The sequence below is a fragment of the Apodemus sylvaticus genome, chromosome 10 (assembly GCF_947179515.1).
Source record: "Apodemus sylvaticus chromosome 10, mApoSyl1.1, whole genome shotgun sequence".
NCBI lineage: Eukaryota > Metazoa > Chordata > Mammalia > Rodentia > Muridae > Apodemus > Apodemus sylvaticus.
The window spans coordinates 96,781,322-96,803,787 of record NC_067481.1 but is presented as its reverse complement, the minus strand read 5'-3'; the positions used below and the strand labels follow the sequence as shown (position 1 = coordinate 96,803,787).

Genomic DNA, 22,466 nt, shown 5'->3' with positions numbered 1-22,466 from the left:
TATAAAAGCATTAACATTTGGCCTGTCTACTCCCTACAAAATTATTGTAAATTTAAAGGGTTGGTTTTTTGCTTTACATTCTGATAATTATAAAAGCATTTGCTTCTAATTTTAAAGAGACAACAAAACAATTTCATTAGAAAGTTTTGCCTCAGGGAATGGCTAACCGCCTTATGTCTTGTGAGAAAAAGTGTTTTGTCTCTGTTTCAATACTAGAAGTTAAGATCTTAAAATTTTCAGTGTATAATGTTCATAGAATGTTTGTTACAGGCCCTTGCTCCTATAGACTTTTAGAATTTTTAGGTAAATGGCTTTCAAAGGTTGTTAGGATATATTAATTGGCTTTATCTTATTTACCTCATTTTAAGCTTGCCACAGAAGGTCTTAAACCTCTGTTTTCAAGGTAGGAAACGTTTGTTCCTTGCTTCAAGCAACAATCAAATTTATTATTAATGGTTGGTCTATTACATGGTAAGCATTTTTAGGCAAAATTAATAATTGTTATCCAAAAGATAATTTGTACTATCAGATCACATGTTTATTCCTTTAAGTTTCTCCCTGCTTCAACACAGATACCTGAATTGGGTGCTATAGCAGCTATTTTTAAGATGTTAAATGTCAAGCTTTTAATAATAGTAGATATATACATAGCTCATGGTTTATAATTGCTTAAAATTGGTCCATTTTTAATACTGCTAATTCTTAATTTCTACAGTTTATACAAATGTGATTCAAATTTCTAAGAACAAAGGATATGTTCTCTAAATGACTGTCCTTTAGGTATTTGAAATAATTTTATATTTTGTGCACATCAAATTATAAAGATTTGTTCTTGATGTCCTCAATTTCTACCTCTATCAGGTAATGGTGTTAATCCTAGAGGACTTAGTTATTACAGATAAATGATATTCATATTTCTAATTTAAAAGATTAAAAAAAAAATATGTACATGTGACTAATGATTCATTTTTAGGCTGTCTAGTTGCAACTGCTCTAACAGAAAAAGCAACTATATTTTATATAATTACATAGTTATTGCCTATGTTATGGGTTATACTTTGTGTTCCAACTTAAATTAATAAAACAATATCTTCTTGGAAGAAAGAAGAGAGGGGAAATTGTGTCCCTGTGCATATAATTTAAATTATGCTTGCATGTTTTTAAAAAAAAATTTTAAAAATTGGATGCCAAGAAACTCCTTGCTAAATGTATATGACATCTTGTAATTAGACATATTGATGTCTAGGTGAAATGAAGGAATTCACTTACTAACATATGCCATGATCCTGATTTAATATTGGGGGAGAAGGCATGTCCTCTGTTTTTTCCACAGAATGCTGCAGAAGATATGCTGACTGTGCTTGCTGAATGCCCAGACCATGGTAACATAAGAGCTATATTGGATATATGTTCTTGACTTACCTCAATTGTTAAATGTCCCAGGTTAGATAAATTGCCTAGCTTCAAGCTTTTAGACCTTGTGGGACAGAACATGGAGACTGTTATGCTAGCTTAGGAAAAATTAATCTAAAGAAGAGTTAAAATGACTCTTCTCCTTATTGTGTTCAGCTGACTTAACCATAGACTAGTCTAGAAATAATCCCAATATTGAAGATTCCAATTTTGAAGATGGCTAACAATCTTCAGCCAGCTGTGTTAATTTAACATATAGTCTCCACTTTTCCTGAGAAGTAACAGCTTAATTCTTGATTCACAAGGCTACCTCTCCCACCTCAGAGGCCAAGCTTTGGATCCTTAAAGTTGTTAATTTACAACTGAATTGGATACTTCTGGGACAAGTTAATCCTATTCCACCTTTAACTCTTGACCTTGTCTGTTAAGCAGACTGGCTGTCTCCACCCAGGCTCACCTGGATGGAGAGATTACATGTCTGTTAAAGACACTTGCAGACCCCCCTGGCTTCAAAACTTACACAAGTGGATCTCCAAAGAGGGAGCCACATAGAACTCAGATCTATGTGTGTTTGTTTTTGAACAAACATGGGTACCAGCGAGACGTGCGAGGCAAAGCACTGCATGGGGAGGTGAATTTCTGCTTCTGAGTCCCCAGGAAGTACACCTAATTGCATAGGGGTTAACGTCGAGAGGCTGTCCTTAAAATAATAAGGGAGCCTATTACCCCTCCTCTGAAAAAGACGTTATACAATATTTAAGAGGAATTACGGTCAATGCTTCCCCTCCTGGTTAAGGCCCGCCTTCTTATGAAGGATATTTATCCACTTGTTTTCTACCTCCTCGTGTTCAAATTAATAAAAAAAGGGAGGACATGTACAGAGCCATATTGGGGCAGTCTTGCACTTGGTCAGAGTTTGACTTTGGTCAAGGTTAACTTCTCCCAGAATGCCAGGATCCTGCTCCACCTAGGGTGGAGTGCACGTAGTAAAGGTCAAGCTCATTGTTCTTCCTGGTATAGGGATTCCTGAATTAAACAGGTGACCCACCCAGCTGCCAGAGCAGTCAAGACGAAGACCTCCAAGAGAAGCTAGACAACTTCCACCGGAACTCAGCCTGGAGTCTGGGGGGAAGGGTTTGCCCGAACTGTTAAAAGGTCCGGCGCCATTAAAGTTTACGGCTTTGATCAGTGAACATTGACTTAGCCGTACTTTCTTTTCGCCGCTCTTCCCTATGACCCCAAAATTCTCTCAACAGGTAACCCGGTTTACATGTAGCTGCTGGCGGCTACAGTTACAAGTATTTAAACACACACATACAGGCTGGAGAGATGGCTCAGCAGTTAAGAGCACTGACTGTTCTTCCAGAGGTCCTGAGTTCAATTCCCAGCAACCACATGGTGGCTCACAACCATTATAATGGAGTCTGATGCCCTCTTCTGGTGTATCTGAAGACAGCAACAGTGTATTCATATACATAAAATAAATAAATATATCTTTAAACACACACATACACACACAAATGCATTAGACAACATTAAAGAATCAGCTCTCTCCTTCAATCCTGTGGGTCCTGAAGATTGAACTCAGGTTGTGAGACTTGAGTCCCCAGGCACCACGGCTGCTATTTGACTCTCTGACACCTCCTTGCCTTCCCATCCTTTTTTTTCCCCTTCCTTCCTTCCTTTTCTTTTCTCTTTCTTTCTTTCTTTGTTTTTTTTTTTTGTTTGTTTTTTGTTTTTTGACTTGAGACAGAACGTTGCTGTGGAGCTCAGCTTAGCTTCTTTGTAACCCTCCTGTCTCAGGCCCTTCATGCTGGGGTTATAGGCCTGCACCACCATGCCTGGACAACTCCTGTGATCCTTCTGAAGAGGCAGAATATGCTTCTGGAGACTGTGCCAGGTCCTCTCACCTATCCAGTCTCCTCCTCCTCCTCCTTCCTCTCTCTCTCTCTCTCTCTCTCTCTCTCTCTCTCTCTCTCTCTCTCTCTCTCTCTCTCTCTCTCTCTCTGAGACAATGTTTTACATTACAATGTAGCCTTGGCTGGCCTAGAATTCCTGACTGGAGGCTGGCCTCAAACTCAGAAATCCACCTGCCTCTGCCTTCCAAGTGCTGGGATTGAAGGCGTGCACCACCACCGCCGGACATATTCTCAGTCTTTAAGGCACTAAATGCTCCCCCCCCCCCCCCCCCGCCCAGGAGGAGTGATAATGTGTAAAAAAATTAGATTGTTACATTTATTTACTTGGGGAGGGGCATAAGAGGGCATCAGATCTCATTATGGATAATTGTGAGCCACCATGTGGTTGCTGGGATTTGAACACAGGACCTTTGGAAAAGCAGTCAGTGCTCTTAACCACTGAGCCATCTCTCTAGCCCCCAAGACTTATTTATTTTATGTATATGAGTACACTGTAGCTATCTTCAGATACACCAGAAGAGGGCATCAGATCTGATTACAGATGGTTGTGAGTCACCATGTAGTTGAACTCATGGTGCTGGGATTTGAACTCATGACCTTTGGAAGAGCAGTCAATGCTCTTAACCTCTAAGCCATCTCTCCAGCCCAGTCTTTAGGCTTTTAATTAATTAATTAATTAGTTAATTGTATATGGTTATTTTGTCTGCATGTAGGCCTGTGCTCCATGTGCATGCCTGAGGTCTTCAGATCCCCTAGATCTGGAATTACAAACAGCTGTGAGCTGCCTGTCGCGAGTGCTGGAACCAAACTCAAGTCCCCTGGAAGATCAGTCAGCACTCTCAGCTGCTGAGCCATCTCTCCAGGCCTTAAGCCCTATACTACTTACATTTCCTCTCTTCCTGAAAGCTACAGTAGTTTCTTTGTTTTCCCATACCCTACTTTTGGTATCTTTCCTAAATACTCCTGTCACTGAGGATCTTTCTTGCAGTGACCTTTCTCAGTGTCTATACTTGAAGTGCCCCGTTTCGCGGCTCCACTCAAGAGCCTCTGGTGCTTTCCTCAGGGAGTGGGTGGCTGCTGGCTCTGGCTGAGGCCTCCACGCCTGAAGCCCCTGCATTGGCCCTGGTTTCAGCTCAGCTTGGAATCATGGCTTCTGGACCCTGGGTTTTCTGTTTCCTCGTCTTTGGAGAAGCAAGTCCTATGGGATCTGCGGGGTTCTAGCTCCCAGTGTTCTCGGTTCACAAGTCTACTGGTGTCATTCTGAGTTTTTTCTTCTTGGTGGTTCTGGGATTTGGACCAAGAGTCTTCAGCATGGTAAGCAGGCAGGCATTCTAGTACAAGGTACACTCCCGAGCTTGTTATTTTGATTATTTAAATGTTGTTACTTTATAATGTATTTTGTGTGCACACGTGTGCATGTATGGTGTGCATGCCATGATATGTGAACAGAAGCCAGCAGACAACCTGAAGTCGTCTGTTCTTTTCCTCCACCATGCAGGGCCCAGTTTGTTAGGTGACAGGTAGCTTTACCTACTGAGCCATCCCACAGGCCCCTATTCTGACTCTAGGCCCCTCCCTCTTTAATTCTTTGTTTTTACTTTATATGTCGAGTGTTTTCCCTTCATATATGTACTCACATGCATGGCTGGTGCCCACAGAGGTCAGAAGATGGTGTCAGATCCCCTGAACCAGGAGCAATGGTTATGAGCCACCACATGGGCTGCTGAGAAGCCAACCCAGGTCCTTTGCAGGAGCAGCGAGTGTTTTTCAACCACCGCATCTCTCCAGTGCTGCGTTTCATGTATGTGTCCAGGTGCATGTGGTAGAGGACAACCCACAGGAATTGGGTCTCTCCTGTACCTTATGATAGTTCTGCTGGGGCCTCACAAGATTTTCAGTAACACTTCTTCCTCTCATGTCTTTTTAAACAAAGTCTACTTATGTTATATTTGTGCTTGCCTGTGCATATGTAAGTGAACTATGTCCACGTCTGTTGCCTTTTGGGGTCAGAAGCAGATGCCAGATCTAGAGGGTACAGAGGGTATGGATGGTTGTGAGCCACAATGTGGGTGCTGAGGAAAACCTCACTGTTGGGTCACGTCTCCTCCCACCTCGTTTGAGACAGAATCTCTTCATTATTCAACACTGTATGTGCCAGGCTGGGTAGCCTGAAGGCTTCTGGGTGCTCCTGTCTCTACCTACTCAGCACTGGGATTACAAGATACTCCATGGTGGCTGCTGCTGCTGCTGCTGCTGCTGCTGCTACTGCTTCCTCCTCATCTCCTCCTCATCGTCGTCGTCGTCGTCGTCGTCGTCGTCGTCGTCGTCGTCGTCGTCTGTCTGTGTGTGTGTGTGTGTGTGTGTGTAATGGGTTGTGTGTGTTAGGATAGACAGGTTTGTGAAGGTTGGAGGAGCTGGTTTTCCATTCCATCATGGGAGGGACACAGGGATGGGTTCTTTTGTCTACTAATTAAAGACTTAAAACACAGGAGGAAAAAAAAAGGGCTGGAGAGATGGCTCAGAGATTAAGAACACAGACTGCTCTCTTAGAGGTCCTGAGTTCAATTCCCAGTCAACCACATGGTGGCTCACAACCATCTGTAATGAGATCTGACGCCCTCTTCTGGTGTGTCTGAAGACAGCAACAGTGTATTCACATACATAAAATAAATAAATCTTAAAAAAAAAAAAAAAACACAGGAGAAGGGGGCAGGCACATACCTTTAGTCCCAGCACTCAGATACCAGAGGCAGGCAGATTTCTGTGACTTTGAGGCTACTACACAGGGAGTTCAAGGACAGCCAGGGCCACACAGAGAGACTGTCTCAAAAAAAATAGAAAGAAAGAAAGAAAGAAAGAAAGAAAGAAAGAAAGTCAGTCCTACTGGAAATCTTGGGAAGTCCTGCCATATGATAAGGAGAAAATCATGCCCCCCCACTTGGGTGTTGTTAATCTCATTAATAAAATAATTGAAGTGTGGACATGAATGGAAACAGAAGGTCAAAGACTCAAATAAAACCTGTGCACAGTTTACTCATAATTAAGAGAAAAACTTTAGGGCAGGCAAGCTGTAAATGTCACAGACTGGGGAGAATGGGGGCCACACATGGACATCAGGGCCAGCCATGGGATGGGGAACGGAGACCTTTAGAAAAGTATCAAGGAAACCTAAAGTGTTAGTTAGGGGTCCTGAAAATGTATTTAGGCTCTGGCCAGAGCCAAAAGAAACTAACAGGAAAGAAAATAACCAAACCTAACGGTGGCTCCTAGGACCTACACTCAGGGTAGGAATTCTGGAAAAGAGAGGTATATGAAAGTATGCCTGCACAAACTGGGGCACAGAGGCAGGAGGATCTCTATGAGTTAAAGATCAGCCTGGTCTTCAAAGTGAGTTCCAGGACAGCTGTTACACACAGAAACCCTGTCTCAAAAAAGCAGAGAGAGAGACAGACAGAGAGAGACAGATAGAGAGACAGACAGAGATAGAGACACAGAGAGACAGAGAGACACTGCCCTCTGCTGACCCTGAGTGGTCTCACTGTCTTAACACTTAGAGGAGTAAGAAGCGCTGTGCACATAGCAGCAGAGTCAGTTCTTCATCGGTTCCAAGGACTGGACTTAGTTCTTCAGACTTGTCCTGCTGAGCTGTCACACCAGCCCCACACAGTACTCAGTGTCTTAGTGCCCCATTGCTGTGAAGAAATACTATGACCACAGCAACTCTTACAAAAGAGTTTCTTTTTAGTTAATTTATTTTAAATGAGTACTCTATCTGCATGTACACCTTCATGCCAGAAGAGGGCATCAGATCCCATTACAGATGGTTGTGAGCCACCATGTGGTTGCTGGGAATTGAACTCAGGACCTCTGGAAGAGGTCTTAACTGCTGAGCCCTCTCTCTGCAGCCCCCCAAAGGACAGGCTTAATTGGCCCTTGCTTACAGTTTCAGAGGCTTAGTCTACTGTTCCTGTGGTGGGGAGTGTTACACAGCAAACACTTTATGAACTACTCTAGTTCCTAACCCCTCCAAGAGGGGGTTCCCTTCTTGGTTGACTGTTTTGAGATTGCTGCTGTCATCTAAGGAGTACGTCCTGCTTCCTTTGGCTCTTTCAGTTTCTTTTACAGTTGTGGGTTGTGTTGTTGTTGTTGTTCGGGTTTTTTTGTTTGTCTCTTTTGGGATGTTTGTTTGTAGGTTTTGTTTTTACACAGATCTCTCTTCATGACTCTGGCTTCCCAAGAGCTCATGTAGACCAAGCCTGGCTCATCTGTCTTTTTGGTTTTGTTTTGTTTTTGAGACACAGGGTTTCTCTGTGTAGCCCTGGCTGTCCTGGAACTCTCTCTATAGACCAGGCTGGCCCCCAGCTCAGAGATCTGCCTGCCACCACCATCTGCATCCAATTGTCTTTTATCCTACAGGCTCTCTCTATGGATCTGTGAAGCAAATGTTTGCACGCAGCTCCCCTCTTACCTGCCACACCGTGGGCTGCATGGCTGTGCCTGCCCCAGTGTGCTGGGCTGTTCTGCTGTCACGGCGCCACAGCTACTCATCTGCTCTTTCTTCATGCTACCAAGTCAGGCAGCTCTACTAAAAACAGGCAAGAAAAGACCCTGTAGAGAAGCCCTTCACTAACACTGAAGTGGCAATCCCAGAGGTAGGAGAGGAGAGCTTCCCAGTGACTCATTTCCCAGTGAGCTGGAACAGTCAGTCTGCTTCCATGGTAGATCACAGCCAATCACAGCCTTGTCTGCTCAGGAACAGTAGGCCCCCTGCTGGCCCATCTTGGGAAATAGTCCCTCATTCTGGCCTGAGATGACTACAGGACCATCTAGAGTGGTTTGTTTGTTTATTTATTTATTTGGTATTATGGATTTGGTTTTTTGAGGCAGGGTTTCTCTGTGTAGTCCTGGCTGTCCTGGAACTCACTCTGTAGACCATGCTGGCCTCAAACTCAGAAATCTACCTGCCTCTGCCTCCCAGAGTGCTGGGATTACAGGCTTGTGCTACCACCGCCCGGCTCAGGTGTGTGGTTTTAAAAAATGTCTGGTGTAAACTGTTTCAAACAGCTCCCTGATTGAGGCTGTGCCTTTAGGAGAAGGGATAGTCCACTCTGTTCATTGTGTTGTTTTCTCAAGTAGTCTAAGGAGTGTTCAAAATGGTGGCAGATGGGGAGTCTGGCTGGATGGTTGACTATCAGTTGCTTTGTTAAAAGCATAGGAGTAGCTGGGCAGTGGTGGTGCATGTCTTTAATCCTGGCCCTTGGGAGGCAGAGGCAGGTGGGGGGGGGGGCAGCCTGGTCTACAGAGTAAGTTCCAGGACAGTCAGGTCTATACCCTGACTCAAAAACAGGTCTTTTGAAACCCAGTCTCAAAAAACAAAAACAAAGCATCAGAGCAGCAAGGGTAAGGCCAAAAGCCCAGGCTGGCCTTGAACTCAGAAATCCACCTGCCTCCGCCTCCCAATTGCTGGGGTTAAAGGCATGTGCCACCACTGCCTGGCTCCAGAAATGTTTTCATTTCTAAAAATTTATTTTTATTTTATATGGATGTGTTTTGTCTTCACGTATGTTTGTGTACCACCTGGGTGCTGGTGCCCCCAGAGACCAGAAAATAGTAAACCCCCGGAACTGAAGTTACAGATGGTTGTGAACCTTCATGCGGTGCTGGGAATTGAACCTAGGACCTCTGCAAGAAAAGCTAGTGCTCTTAACTGTTGAGCCATCTCTCCAGCTTTCTATTTATCAGGTTTTTTTGTGTTTGTTTGTTTGTTTTTGAGACAGCGTCTCACTACTACATAGCTATGGCTGGCCTGAAACTCTCTGTTGACCAGGCTGACATCAAAACTTATAAAGTCTGCACCTGAGTGCTAGGATTAAAGGTGTGTGACCATACCCTGTCATTTTAACAGTATTTAACTGGGCCCCCTTATCTGTCTGAAGATGACAAATGTAGCCCAGTCTACTTTACATAATTGGTATGGTATGGCGACCCCAGTTTTACAAAGGGGGTTATAGGGCTTCAGTGGGGCAACCTAGTTCACAAGAATGTAAGTACCAGAATTAGAGCTTTAAGTCGTTTCTCTGATTCCAGCTAGCTATAAGCACTCTTGGGTCACACACACAATATACTGCCTCTTTCTAGAAGGGTTCAGATTTGGACCCATTTCGCTACATCAGAAATCCAGAGATCACCCAACAGATTCAGAGACTTGAAGTCTCAGGTTCACTACTATCCACTCAAGCACCTCTGGGTGCTTCCCTTTCTAGATACTATGTCTGGCAGGATGTGTTGTCTTACAACCACGAGAACACGAGGTCCCTTCTCTAGTGGTATTGGGTAAGAATGTCTGGATACTCTGGTGTCAGACGCTTATGTTCCAAACACAAGGGAGGTGCAGGGCTATAGAAAGGTAGGTTCCTAAAAAGTTTGCTGGATTCAGTCCTTACTAGCTTACTTAATTGCTTATATATGTATTTTGTGCTGGGAATGGAACCCAGGCATGGTAGGCAAGTCTTTGTCACTGTGCTATATTCCCAGGACATCCAGTGAAATTTGCATTTAAGATATAAATATAATACGTCCAAGTATGGCCCAGGAATGTTTGTGTGATACTTAGCTTAACACTGTTCGTGGTTTATCGGAAATGCTGGATGCTGTGTGCTTCCTCCGGCGTCTCTAGAGCTGGCGTCGGAGAAGGCGGAGAGACTCCGCATTAACATGACTGGGAAGGCTTGAGCACCAGTCAGGGTAGAACGACGTGAGCGAAGGGCAGCGAAGTACCTCACCAGGCCGGGCGGAAGTCGCTGTGCGCACTTCCGCCAGGCGGGGCGGTTGCCTGGAGGAGCAGTGACGTCGGCGGAAGGGGCGGGTCCGCCGGGAGCCAGGCCGCGCCGTGCCGCGCCGGCCGGGAGGGGGCCGGAGCCCGGCCATGGCGGCGGCGGCGGCGGTAGGCGCCGAGGGGCGGCGCGCGGCTCTGGAGGCGGTGGCAGCACCGGAGCGGGGCGGCGGGAGCTGTGTGCTGTGCTGCGGTGACCTGGAGGCTACGGCGCTGGGCCGCTGCGATCACCCGGTGTGCTACCGGTGCTCTACCAAGATGCGGGTGCTGTGCGAACAGCGCTACTGCGCCGTGTGCCGCGAGGAGCTGCGCCAGGTGCGCCAGCGGGGCGCGCGACGGGGCGCGGGCAGGGCGGACTGCTGATGGCTTTGACTGCTCGGTGTCCGGCTGCGGCCTGGCCGCGCCTGCTCCCTCCGGAGGCCGGGTGGTCGGTCCGGGCGCCATGCGATCACCGGGCCTCCTGGGTCTGAGAGAAGGCAGAGGCGGCTGGGCCGGGATAGGAGGAGCGATGCCTGTGGGAACTCTAAGCCTGGGGACTTTTCCCTATGACCTGGCTGCGGGAAGGGCAAGGTCAGGTCGAGAGCCCTCCTGTCTGTAAATCTTAATTTTTTCGGGATCGTCACTGAGGTGGAGCAGACAGCCAGGGAGAACCTCCAGTCACTATCTATCCTGGAAGCTGACTGCTCTGGAAAAAATGGGTTAAACTGGACGTTTCCAGACTAGTTGGTCTTCTGGGCCCCACCGGTGACCCTTAGCTACTGAGACATCGTTTCCATTTGTAGAGTGGAAGTGTTACCAGGACCTGATTCCTTGGTACTTGGTGGTCCACAATTTTAGGAAGTTTCCTCCTCGTTACTAGTTCTAGCTTAGCTGTTTCCTTCCAGAGTGATGGGAAGAGGATGTTTCTGGTTGTCTAGACTTGGAAATCCCTGAGGGGAGTCAGAGGGCTCATGGAGCGGACATTCACACTCCGGCGATGCCAGCTGTTGGTGGGGACTATCTAGCTGAACTCCTTTGGTTTGCTGCCCTTAGAGATCTGTTTGCTTTCAGAATTGTGAAATTACCTTGGTTCATGGAAGGTTTTGGCTAGTGGCTTCTGCCAGGGAATCACCCTTTCCTGTTCTTAGAAGTGATGCAGAGATAGAAATAATGCTGAAAAATTGGTCTTTTTCGTTCTCACCTTTTTCTTTCTCTTTGAGACAGGTTCTCACTATGTAGTCCTTGCTGGCCTGGAACTTGTTATGTAGAACATGGTGGGATCAAACCCAGAGGTCTACCAGTATCTGCCTTCTGATTGCTGAGGTTAAGGGCAGTGTGCCACCCTGTCCCATATATGAGGCAGGGCCTTCTTATTCTGTAGCTCTGGCAGTCCTGGAACTCATTCTACAGGGTCTTGAACTCACAGAGATCTACTTGCCTCTACCTCCTGAGGGCTAGGTCATTCCCCACCATGCCCAACACACCCAGCTTTTCTTTTTTCTTTTTTTTAAGATTTATTTGTTTATTATATGTAAATACACTGTAGCTGTCTTCAGACACTCCAGAAGAGGGCATCAGATCTCATTAGGGATGGTTGTGAACCACTATGTGGTTTCTGGGATTTGAACTCAGGACCTTCAGAAGAGCAGTCGGTGCTCTTAACCACTGAGCCATCTCTCCAGCCCTGGATTTGGTTTTTTTGAGACAGGGTTTCTCTGTATAGCCCTGGCTGTCCTGGAACTCACTCTGTAGACCAGGCTGGCCTCGAACTCAGAAATAGGCCTGCCTCTGCCTCCCAGAGTGCTGGGATTACAGGCGTGTGCCACCACCGCCTGACACACCTAGCTTTTCTTATTTATGTCAAAATAGTCAGCTGGAAACCTGGAACATTCCCTAAGCATCTATGTCGTACTGGGGAAGAGGGACTAAAAGACCTTGGACAGTAGTGTGGTGGATCTGGGGTTCAGAAACATCTCCACAAGCTTTTGCCTGGGTGCCTACTCGGAGGGTCTTGCTGGAGCTTGCTTTGCTGGCCTTGCAAACGCTGATGGAAAGATCTGGCAAAGGGTTTTCAGCACACCTGTAGCTTCCTTCTAGGAAGGAAGACATATTGTAGGTCTTTATGCATGTAGTCTTAGCCTGGGCTCTGGGTCTCACTGAGAAAGTGAGAGAACACATACACATATGTCAGCCCTCACTCATTCTTTCTGAGCCTTGCCCTGTAAGGCTCTGTGGCAGGGACTGTTGTCCTGGGCTTTCAGCTTGCCCTGGCAGGGTTGGTTGTGGTTTGGCACTATGTGCCTCTGGCGAAGCCCGGGCTTCCTCTTTGACTTGCCACCACCACGGTGAGCAGCAGGAGTTCTTGGGAAGTGGGGTAGGATGGTACCTGTCCAGCTCAGCCTCTCCATTTATCCTGCTTTTCCTCCACTGGAAACCTAGCAGCGTCACCCTCAGCCCTACCTTGTCCCTTACCGAGTCCTGCATTACCCTCTGAGTATGTCCTGTATTCACACCCAGAATTCCACAGTGACCCTTAGTCCCTTCATGAGACTAAGTAAAAATTAGGAGGGATGTGTGTTAAGATGTCATATGAAGCTAGATGGGGTGGCACACACCTTTAATTCCAGCATTCTGCAGCACAGACAGGCAGATTTCTGAGTTCAAGGCCAAGCCTGGTCTACACAGAAACCCTGCCTTAAAACAAACAGAACAAATGATATGTTGAACGGGCCAGCTTTGTCTGTGGGTGATACCTCGTACAGGCTTCCTAGGAGGGTGGCGGTCTGGGCATGACAGGGAGACAGGGTGCACACGTCTGAAGCTGCTGGTCTGGTAAAGAACTGGGCATCCGGACTTCTCAGTGTGGCAGCTTGAGTGGGCTGCCATCTGCCGAGAGTGAGGCTGTGCAGGTGATGACAGGATTGATTCCAGGCTGAGTGGTGGAGAGGTTTGTGTTCAGTCTTTCTTTAGGAGCTTTTCTTTAGGAGCTTCTTTGGTTCCTCTGGACACATCTCTCTAGAGCCATTTTCTCATCCTGTTGTCACGTCTCTGGACAGGCCACATCCCCACCCACAAGCAGGAAGTGGGAGGGGAATGCTGAAGGCCTTCCCGGGATTATCCAAGGCCCAGGTCAGCAGGCTGTACCTGATGACTCAATGATATTTTTCTGTTGCGAATGCCTGTCATCTGTGGCCCCTCCCACTCTTTCCTTTCTCTGAGACTGTCAGTCTCACTATGCACAGATTGGCTGGAACTCACCTGTCTCGGCCTCCTTGAGTGCTTAGATTTCTTGCCTTTCCAAAAGCTATCTCTGCTCCTGCCCCTAATTAGACTCCCACCACTCCTGTTTCTAGCACCTGGGAGCACCTAACATTAGTGTTGTGCCTAGGCATACACGCAAGAATATATATGCATAAAACAATAATTCCTTTCTCTCTCTTTCTCTCTCTCTCTTTTTGTTTTTTTTTTTGTTTGTTTGGTTTTTTTTGTTTTTTTCTCGAGACAGGATTTCTCTGTGTAGCCCTGGCTGTCCTGGAACTCACTCTGTAGACCAGGCTGGTCTCAAACTCAGAAATTCACCTGCCTCTGCCTCCCAAGTGCTGGGATTAAAGGCGTGCACCACCACCACCCGCAATAATTCCTTTCTTAATTAAATGTTTTATTGTCATTATCATTTTGAGATGGGGTTTCTCTTTGAAGCCTTGGCTGTTGTGGAATTCACTCTGTATACCAGGGTGGTCTTGAACTCAACAGAAATCCACTTGCCTTTATCTCCAGTATGTTGGGATTAAAGGTGTGTGCCACCACATCCGGCTGCTTTTTTTTTATATGTGTATGTATGCATGTTCTTTCAGAAGATGATGTTGAATTCTCCTGGAACTGGAGTTGTAGATGGTTGTAAGCCTCTGTGTGTGTGTGTGGTATGCACCAAACCCAGGTTCTTGGGGAAAGAAGGAAGCACTCTTAACCACTGAGCCATCTTTCCAGCCCCCTGTACACTTTGATGCATGATACCCCACCTGTCTTTTATCTGGTCTTTGTTGAGCACATGTTGCACGCTGGAGGTGAGGAGCAGCAAGGCCCTCGGGCAGAAACCAGCTGAGCCGGCTTCCCACCCCCTCAGTCATCTCTGGAACTGGGTTACAGATCCCACCCGCTTGATTCAGAAGCATCGCTGCCTGACCTCTGATCATGTGCTGCCCAGCCCACCTAGGGCTCCTCACTAACTCCTTGTTTTTGTCCCCTTACAGCCCAGGCAGATGATCCCCCCCACTTCCATGTCCCTTTGTCCCTCCTAGCCTCACAGAAATATCTCCAGGAAGAGAGGGTGCTCCTGGTTGAGCTTCTGCCTTACCCTCTGGGTGTACGGGGAGCCTCCTGGCCACCCTGTTCTTCCAGCACCTACCCAGGCAGTGAGACGGCAGTCCTGCTCTCCCTGCCTGAAGAGGCAGCTTTTTTTGCCTATTGCTCCAGGCCTGCAGGCTTCAGACCCAACATCCCTAGCCTTTGCCCTTCACTGCCCATGGTCCCCTCCCTAAGCCTTTTCTGCACTCTTTTCTGTTCTTGAGCCAACCTGTGTCTTCCTTCCCACCCCTCAGCCTGACCCAGGTATGTGCAGCTTAGGCTGCCTCCATCAGCCTGGTAGGCCTGGGTCCTGCTGGCCTGTTTCTGCCTGGGACATCCTCACTCCACTCCTATTCAGACTTGGCTCAGTGGCCCTGACACCACCTCTGCCCTGCAGTCAGATGATTGTGCTTCTGGGTTCTTAGCATCTGTGGCATACGGTAAAATAGGTTTGGCTCTCCCGAACGCCCATCCCATTCCTCTGGTCACCAGTCAGGCTTTAGTTTCTGGTCTTACTCCTTGCGGGCCGAGTGCTGTTTCCCTCCCTCTCCTAGGCATAGCTGCTCTTAATCTCAGGCTGTTTCCAGTGATGTTTTGTGGGTGAACAAGCCAGCATGTTTAGGGCATGGATCACAAGACAAGAAGTGGCACAGACAAACGCCCTACTCAGCAAGCCCTGGCACTAGCAGCCTAGCAAAGGTGTTTAGCAGCTGTGCCCAAAGCCCAGAGGTAGAGGAACGTCTTCCATGATAGCCTGAGAAGCCATGCAGAGGAGATCCAAGTGCACAGCTAAAAAAGGTCCCTGGAGCAGTGGCAGTGACGGGGGCGTCCCTGGCACAGCCTCCTCTAGGGAAGGAAGCTGATCCTCCGCTATGTCTGTTGGGCTTAGTTGCTTTTTGGCAGCTTGGGGGATTTCCTCAGACTGCTCTTGTGCCTGCCTTGGAGGAGCTCAGTCAGGCGTGGCTGTGTCTGGTGCTGGGGGGCCCTGGAGTTTGTTTGTGTTCAGGAGTTTTCAGGCTCTGTATCCTGTTGGCACTCTGCAGGGTTCATGCTCCTGAGTTCCTTGTGGATCTAGGCTAGAGGAAACCTTGGGGACTGCTAGAAAGCATAGCTCACCCCCAGCGTCCTGGCAAAGGAACCAGCATGGAGTTTAAGGAGGCTGTCCACACTTGGGACCTAGAAAAGAGTTTCCTGGGAACAAGAAGCTGCCCTATAGAGGGCAGTACAGCCCCTGGAAGGAGTCCCCCGCAGGAGCCTTCATTGGCTGGCTTTTAGGGATAGCACCAGTAGCACATACTTGTAATTTGGACACTTTGGAACCAGGGGCCGTTTTTTTGGTTTTTTAAGACGGGATTTCTCTATGTAGTCTTGGCTGTCTCTATGTAGACTCGCCTGCGTGACCTTTTTTTTTTTTAAAAAAAAAAAAGATTGAAAAACTAAATAAAGATGATGTCTGGGGTGCAGTTGTACTTGAGCCAGACAGAGCACAAGACAGGAAGAGTTCATCTTGTTCAGCCTTACCAGATAGTACTTATTAGGGCACTCCTGACCTGTTCCCATCCCTAAGAGTGGTGTGCTTGAGTCACGGAGCAGCCCCCTTGGGCTCCTGATAGAGGAGCAGACTGTGGGCCATGTGCGATTTTTAAGTATGGTATGTCAAAGTGGAACTGGCCTCACCCTCAGGTCCTTCATTGAACCAGCTTTTGTTATTTCGTTGTTTGGGGCCTTGTGCGGGGGGGTTATGATTGTGAGTAGGCCCATTCTCCCGGTCACTCCTGAGCTGCCCCAAACTCTTGTATATTTTGGTTCAAAATTACCTCCTGGGCTAAGCCTAGACCCAACTGATGACCTTGGTGTGACCTTCCCTAAGGTAGGGATGTATTGGAAAGGCCTCAACTGCTTTCAGGACTGAGCTAAAGCATGTGGTCAGGGCGAGCTGTGGGGCAGTAGCAGAGGCAGCTGGGAGAGAGTCACTGTGGAGTTGTCATTGTAAGTCACCAACCCATGTCCAGATCCTGTCTCAGGGTACCCAGTGTGCTCCAAGTCTTGCCCTGTACCTTCTAAGGCTCCTTCTTCTCTAGTGGCTGCAGTATGTCTATGGCTCATACCTGTGGTTTAGGCACAATAAGCAGAAATCAGAAGGCTGTGACCAGGCCCAGATACCAATCTTGGAGGAGTCCCTTTCTCCTATGGCGTCATGGAAACATGCTAAGGTGGTTCAGGATGGGGTAGCCAGGTGTTGATGCACCTGACAGCTGCTAGGCACCATTTGCTGCTTCTCTAGCTGCTGTGGAGAACCCATGCCTTTCAAACCCACACCACTCTGAAAGTTGTTCTGCCCTGAGCTCCTGCAGCTTTAGGGTGTTGCTGTGGGTGAGTACCAGGACTACAGGAAGCATGACTGCCTCCTGGTGGAGAGCCTGGGTATCACATCTGTAGTTCTTGTGGGTAACTTGGAATGAGAGGAGGCGGAAGCTGTCTGGGGATCCATTGGCTGCTGCCAGCCTCGGATTGTTGAGGACGCCTCTTCTGTCTCTGCTTGGTCCTCGGCCGTCTCATGTAGGCCTTGTTCACCACTGTGTCTCTCCAGGTGGTTTTTGGGAAGAAACTCCCTGCCTTTGCCACGATCCCCATCCACCAGCTCCAACATGAGAAGAAATATGACATCTATTTTGCAGATGGGAAGGTGTTTGCATTGTACAGGTGAGGGTTCTCAGCTGGAGAGGCTGCCGCTGCCCCCTCAGAACCAGGGCTGGGGGAGTCCATGCATGGTGCTGGTGACCTGTTTCCTCTTGTGAGGTAGGGCACTCCTGGCTCTCCACTAGGTGGCAGTGGGAAGGAGGGGGTATATTGGCTGTTTTAGCCTTTTGAGGGACACAAGAATATGCAAACATTTAACTCAGGGTCCGTAAAAGCCCAGGAAAGATATGGTTATCATGGGTTCTCTCTCTCCTCATGGCTGAGGGCTGGGACCACAGACCAGGACCCCGTGCCTTGTGCATACAGTTGCTGTATCCCCGAGCGGGGCCCTGCCATGTGGCTGTGCTCTGGACAGCACTCAGAGCCAGCCCTGTGGGCGGCTGTGGTCTCTCCGCAGGCAGCTGCTGCAGCACGAGTGCCCGCGGTGCCCACACCTGCCGCCCTTCAGCCTCTTCGGGGACTTGGAGCAGCACATGCGGAAGCAGCACGAGCTCTTCTGCTGCAAGCTGTGCCTCAAGCACCTCAAGGTTCGCCTGCCCTGGGGAACCCCTGAAACCACCAGGCCCCCACAGAGCCTTAGGTGCTTAAATGGACATGGGGTCCTCCAGCCTCCAGTGGGCTCTAGGGCAGAGCTGGTAGCACCAGGGTCCACTCGCTGCCCATAATGTTCCACTGTGAAGTCAGGAGGTCGGGAGCCCCAACTCTGTGTCCAGCCCCGTGTTCTCTGCAGATCTTCACCTATGAGCGCAAGTGGTACTCACGCAAGGACCTGGCTCGACACCGTATGCAAGGTGACCCTGATGATACATCCCATCGGGGACATCCACTCTGTAAGTTCTGTGACGAGCGCTACCTGGATAATGATGAGCTGCTCAAGCACCTGCGCCGTGACCACTACTTCTGCCACTTCTGTGACTCCGACGGGGCCCAGGACTACTATAGGTGGGCGTGGCTGGGGCTGCTTCAGGGAGTGGGGCCTGGAAGTACTGTAGGTGGGCAGACCCGGGATGCTGCAGGGAGTGTAGAGGTGACTCTCTCCTAGGACTTTCTGGGAGTTATCTGGTTGTACAGTAGATGATCTGGCTTCTGCTGACTCTGTCTGCCAGTGATTATGCATACCTGCGTGAGCACTTCCGGGAGAAGCACTTCCTATGTGAGGAGGGCCGTTGCAGCACTGAGCAGTTCACCCATGCCTTCCGCACTGAGATCGACCTCAAGGCTCATAAAACAGCTTGCCACAGCCGCAGCCGGGCCGAGGCACGCCAGAACCGTCAGATTGACCTTCAGTTTAGCTTTGCACCACGGCACTCACGCCGGAGTGAGGGTGAGCTAGGTGGCCACAGGCTCAGCCAGGCTTAGGTACTGGGGCCTTCTGTGAGTATCTGCTTCCCAGCTTCAGACTTCAGACCTAGGTCCCAGTTAGACTCCGACCTACCTAAGACACAGGAGGCCCCCACCCGGCCTGTCTCCTCACCATTCCTTGCTCTGAGCACCTGAGCCTAGTGATAGTTGGGGAGCTCCTTGCCTGCCTGCTCACAACCCTCTCCAGTGCTTTGCATTTTGGGCTCTGGAGTCCTTGGGGTACTTGTCTGCCTCAGGAGACTGTCACTGAAGCCCATATATTCCATCTCCAAAGGTGGGGCTGAGGCCTCTGTCCTTATACCAGTTGGGTACTAATTTCTAGCGGTCACAGCTGGTTTGCATTCTGCGGTGTCTGGGTCTATTCTTGTGGGTCATAAGCTGTTGGGGGTGGGGAAGCCTCTGCCTTCCAGACAGGAGCACTGGCCTCAGTGTGGTCTGGACAGCAGTTCTTTTGTCCTGTTGGTTGGCCTGGGACCGTGACAGGCTATGTACTGACCACAGGAGTCGTCAGTGGTGAGGACTACGAGGAGGTGGACAGGTACAACCGCCAGGGCCGAGCTGGCCGGGCCAGCGGGCGTGGAGCCCAGCAGAACCGCCGGGGAAGCTGGAGGTACAAGAGGTGGGAGGATTTGCATACCACTGACATTCTCCTGGCTCCACCTCCACAGGGTGGCAGCTGCCGGCAGTCAAGCTGGGAGTAGGCATGAGGTCAGCGGGCTCCAGCAGAGTGCCTAGGGTCCTGAGGGTGGCCACAGTGTTGGCTCAGCAAGTAGAATGTTCTCTTCCTTACCTCTTGCTAGTGAGAGACAACAGAGTCTGGGGGGAGGAATGGCCCTGAGAGCAGGGCACAGCGGTGCCCAGACTGCAGGCTGAGCTCAGACACTGCCCGTCTCAGGCCGTGTCTTCGGGTCTGGCCCAGGCTGAGCTCTTTCCTCCTCTGTTCCATCCCAGGGAAGAAGAAGACAGAGAAGTGGCAGCCGCCATCCGGGCCTCTGTGGCTGCACAACAGCAAGAGGAGACGCAGAGGGTGGAGGACCGAGAGGAGGGCAGCAGGCCCAAGAAAGAGGAAGCAGCAGCCAGGGCGCCTGAGGAGTCCCGTGGCCACCGGCGTCTGCCCCGGACTCAGGGCGAAGGCTCGGGTAACCAGTCCCACCTAATGGTGCTCTGCCTGGGCTTGGGGAAAGTTGCTAACTCGTAGTCAGTAGTTCACATTCCCAAGCCAACCATCATAGCCTTACCTGGACTCATCTTATGTCTGTAGGCTCCAAGGAAGCCTCAACAAATGGTCCTGTAAGCCAAGAAGCCTTCCCAGCCGCAGGCCCGGGCCCCGGGGTTGTCCCCTCAAAGTATGTGTGGGAACTGGGAAGGGTGTGTGATAGACAGGGGTTGGTCTGGCCAAGGCCTGATGATGAACCTCTAACCAGTTCTTCCCTCCTTGGACCCAGTACCCTCCCACCGCCCAACCCCAAGCTCAAGGACGAAGACTTTCCCAGTCTCTGTGCCTCCACCTCCTCCTGCTGCACAGCGGTTACCCCAGGCCCTGTAGGCCTGGCACTGGCTTATCCTGGTCCTCCCAGGGGCAAGAACACCTTCCAGGAAGAGGACTTTCCTGCCCTGGTTTCCTCTGCTCCCAAGCCCAGCAGTGCCCCCTCCAGCCTCATCTCAGCTTGGAATAGCGGCTGCAGCAAGAAAGGGAACCCACCCACCCCAGGGGCCCAGGCTGGGGTTGGTGGCGGCCAGCCTCCCCGGAAGGCAGGAAAGGGGAGCAGGGGTGGCAGGAAGGGTGGCCCAGGCCCAGTGGCTGAGGAGGATGGTGGCGGCCTCACTGTGCAGGACCTGCGGAGTGTGCCCACCACAGTGGCTGTGTCCTCCTTGCTGGCACCAGCTGCCAACCAGAGTTCAGCCAAGGTTGGCAAGAAGAAGAAGGTGGGCTCTGAGAAGCCTGGGGCCACATCATCCCCACTGTTGTCCCATGATCACACCACAAAGCCCTCTGGGGCTGAGCAGGTCCCTGAAGCCCCTCTGAGCAAAGCTGAAGGGCCAGTAAGCATCATTGTGAACGGACATTCGGAGGGCTCAGCCCTGGCGCGGAGTACCCCGAAGGAACCTCCAGGGCTGCCAAGGCCCCTAGGGCCCCTCCCCTGCCCCATACCACAGGAAGACTTTCCAGCTCTCGGAGGCCCTTGTCCACCCAGGATGCCTCCACCCCCAGGTATGTGTGCCTCGTGCCGGGGTTCCTTAAGCTGCTGAGAAGTGATGGAGTCGTGGTGTCAGGCTGAAGCCCGCACCCGTGGGGTGAGATGCCCGGTCCTCGTATCAGAGGACAGTCTGGATGCAGATGCCACCCTGAGCTGCCACAGTTAGCTACTTTATAGTACTTTAACTGCTTAGTACTTTAACTCCCCATAGCGGGCCCACCACATCAAGCTCAGCCCTGGGCCTGCTGTGAGGCTCGATGTGGATTGGCCAGCCATTGGGGCTGGACATGAAGAATAACGGGGCTCTTGTGTCATGCTGCAGGCTTCAGCACCGTGGTGCTCTTGAAGGGCACACCACCCCCACCCCCACCCCCACCTGGCCTGGCGCCTCCGATCAGCAAACCACCCCCTGGCTTCTCTAGTTTCCTGCCCAACTCCCATTCAACCTGTGTTCCTAGTCCCACCACCACCACCACCATGAAAGCGTAAGTGGGGTGGGCTGCCTGGCCTTTTACCAGCGGGAGGGTGCAACCTAAGCCACCCTAAAGACTCAAGGCTCCTCTGACCTCAGACCCCGGCTAGCACCCACACCACGAGCCTACTTAGTTCCTGAGAATTTCCGGGAGAGAAACCTACAGCTCATCCAGTCTATCAAGGACTTTCTGCAAAGCGATGAGGCCTGCTTCAGCAAGTTTAAGAGCCATTCGGGAGAGTTCAGACAGGTGAGGAGCGGGTGGGAGCGGAGGGCAGGAGGCTGGCCTCCCTTCCCAGGGTGAAAATGACTGGCTGTGCTTCTGGGTGGCAGGGGATGATCTCTGCGGCTCAGTACTACAAGAGCTGCAGGGACCTGCTTGGAGAGAACTTTCAGAAGATCTTCAGTGAGCTGCTGGCACTCCTACCGGACACAGCCAAACAGCAGGAGCTGCTGTCTGCACACACTGACTTCTGCAGCCGGGAGAAGCCTCCCAGCTCCAAATCTAAAAAGAACAAGAAGACCGTGTGGCAGGCCAGCACCCAGCAGTTGGGCCTGGACTGTTGCGTGTGCCCCACCTGCCAGCAGGTCCTGGCACACGGCGATGTCAGCAGCCACCAGGCACTGCACGCTGCCCGGGACGATGACTTCCCCTCCCTTCAAGCCATCGCCAGGATCATTACGTAGCTCCTGCTGGCGAGGGCAAGAGCTGTCACACCCTAGCACCTCCTTTCTCCGTCCTTCCTCTTACCAGCTGCTTGGCAGCTAGGTAGGGCCCTGGGAAGGCTGAGGTTCAGGCCTCCTGGTTAGCCAGGCCTGCCAGGGGGACATCCGGAAAGGTCTACCCTGTGCACCATCACTCATAAGTTCTGCCCCATGCTTGGCTGAGGGTCAGTCTTGGTTTGTGATCTTGTGATTTTGGAATGTGCCCCGGGAGGGGAAGGCTAGGATGTTGGGGCCTGAGCCAGAGGTCTCAGTGGCCTGAGGAGAGCTCTCCTGAGTCAAGCCTAAGTCCCAGCCAGAGCTGACAGCCTCGGGTCCACTGGTGCTGGAGTCAGATGTCAAGTGTGTTGTGTAAAACAATTGGCTGTTTCATAGAGAATGTTCCAGATTAAAAACAGACACAAAATTGTGCTACTTGAAGTTCAATCTTTTTACAAGACAAGTTAAATCTAAGATCTCAAATTGCCTCTGACATTTTATAAAAGACAGTTTATCTTCAAATAAATTTATTTTGCAGTACTGCA

General features: G+C 50.0%; 2 protein-coding genes across 5 annotated transcripts in view; one reads left to right on the top strand and one right to left on the bottom strand.

Moving 5' to 3' along the window:
- Npw (neuropeptide W) overlaps positions 1-10,259 on the bottom strand; it is a 19,595-nt gene extending 9,336 nt beyond the window's left edge. Inside the window, exon 1 of the mRNA XM_052195988.1 lies at positions 10,115-10,259. Coding sequence (XP_052051948.1) covers positions 10,115-10,259 — 145 coding nt within the window. The remainder of the gene's footprint in view (positions 1-10,114) is intronic.
- Positions 10,187-22,466, top strand: Znf598 (zinc finger protein 598, E3 ubiquitin ligase). Of its 4 annotated transcripts, none has more exons than XM_052195601.1 (12): positions 10,187-10,479; positions 17,078-17,190; positions 17,585-17,714; positions 17,918-18,129; positions 18,294-18,511; positions 19,051-19,159; positions 19,501-19,688; positions 19,811-19,895; positions 19,995-20,761; positions 21,070-21,232; positions 21,319-21,469; positions 21,553-22,466. In XM_052195601.1, the coding sequence occupies exons 1-12, from the start codon at positions 10,258-10,260 to the stop codon at positions 21,904-21,906; spliced, it is 2,712 nt and encodes a 903-aa protein (XP_052051561.1). In that variant the 5' UTR covers positions 10,187-10,257; the 3' UTR covers positions 21,907-22,466. The 4 variants fall into 4 exon arrangements, with proteins under 4 accessions (XP_052051561.1, XP_052051559.1, XP_052051560.1 ...); XM_052195599.1 differs by having other exon boundaries at positions 19,974-20,761; XM_052195600.1 differs by having other exon boundaries at positions 19,051-19,168.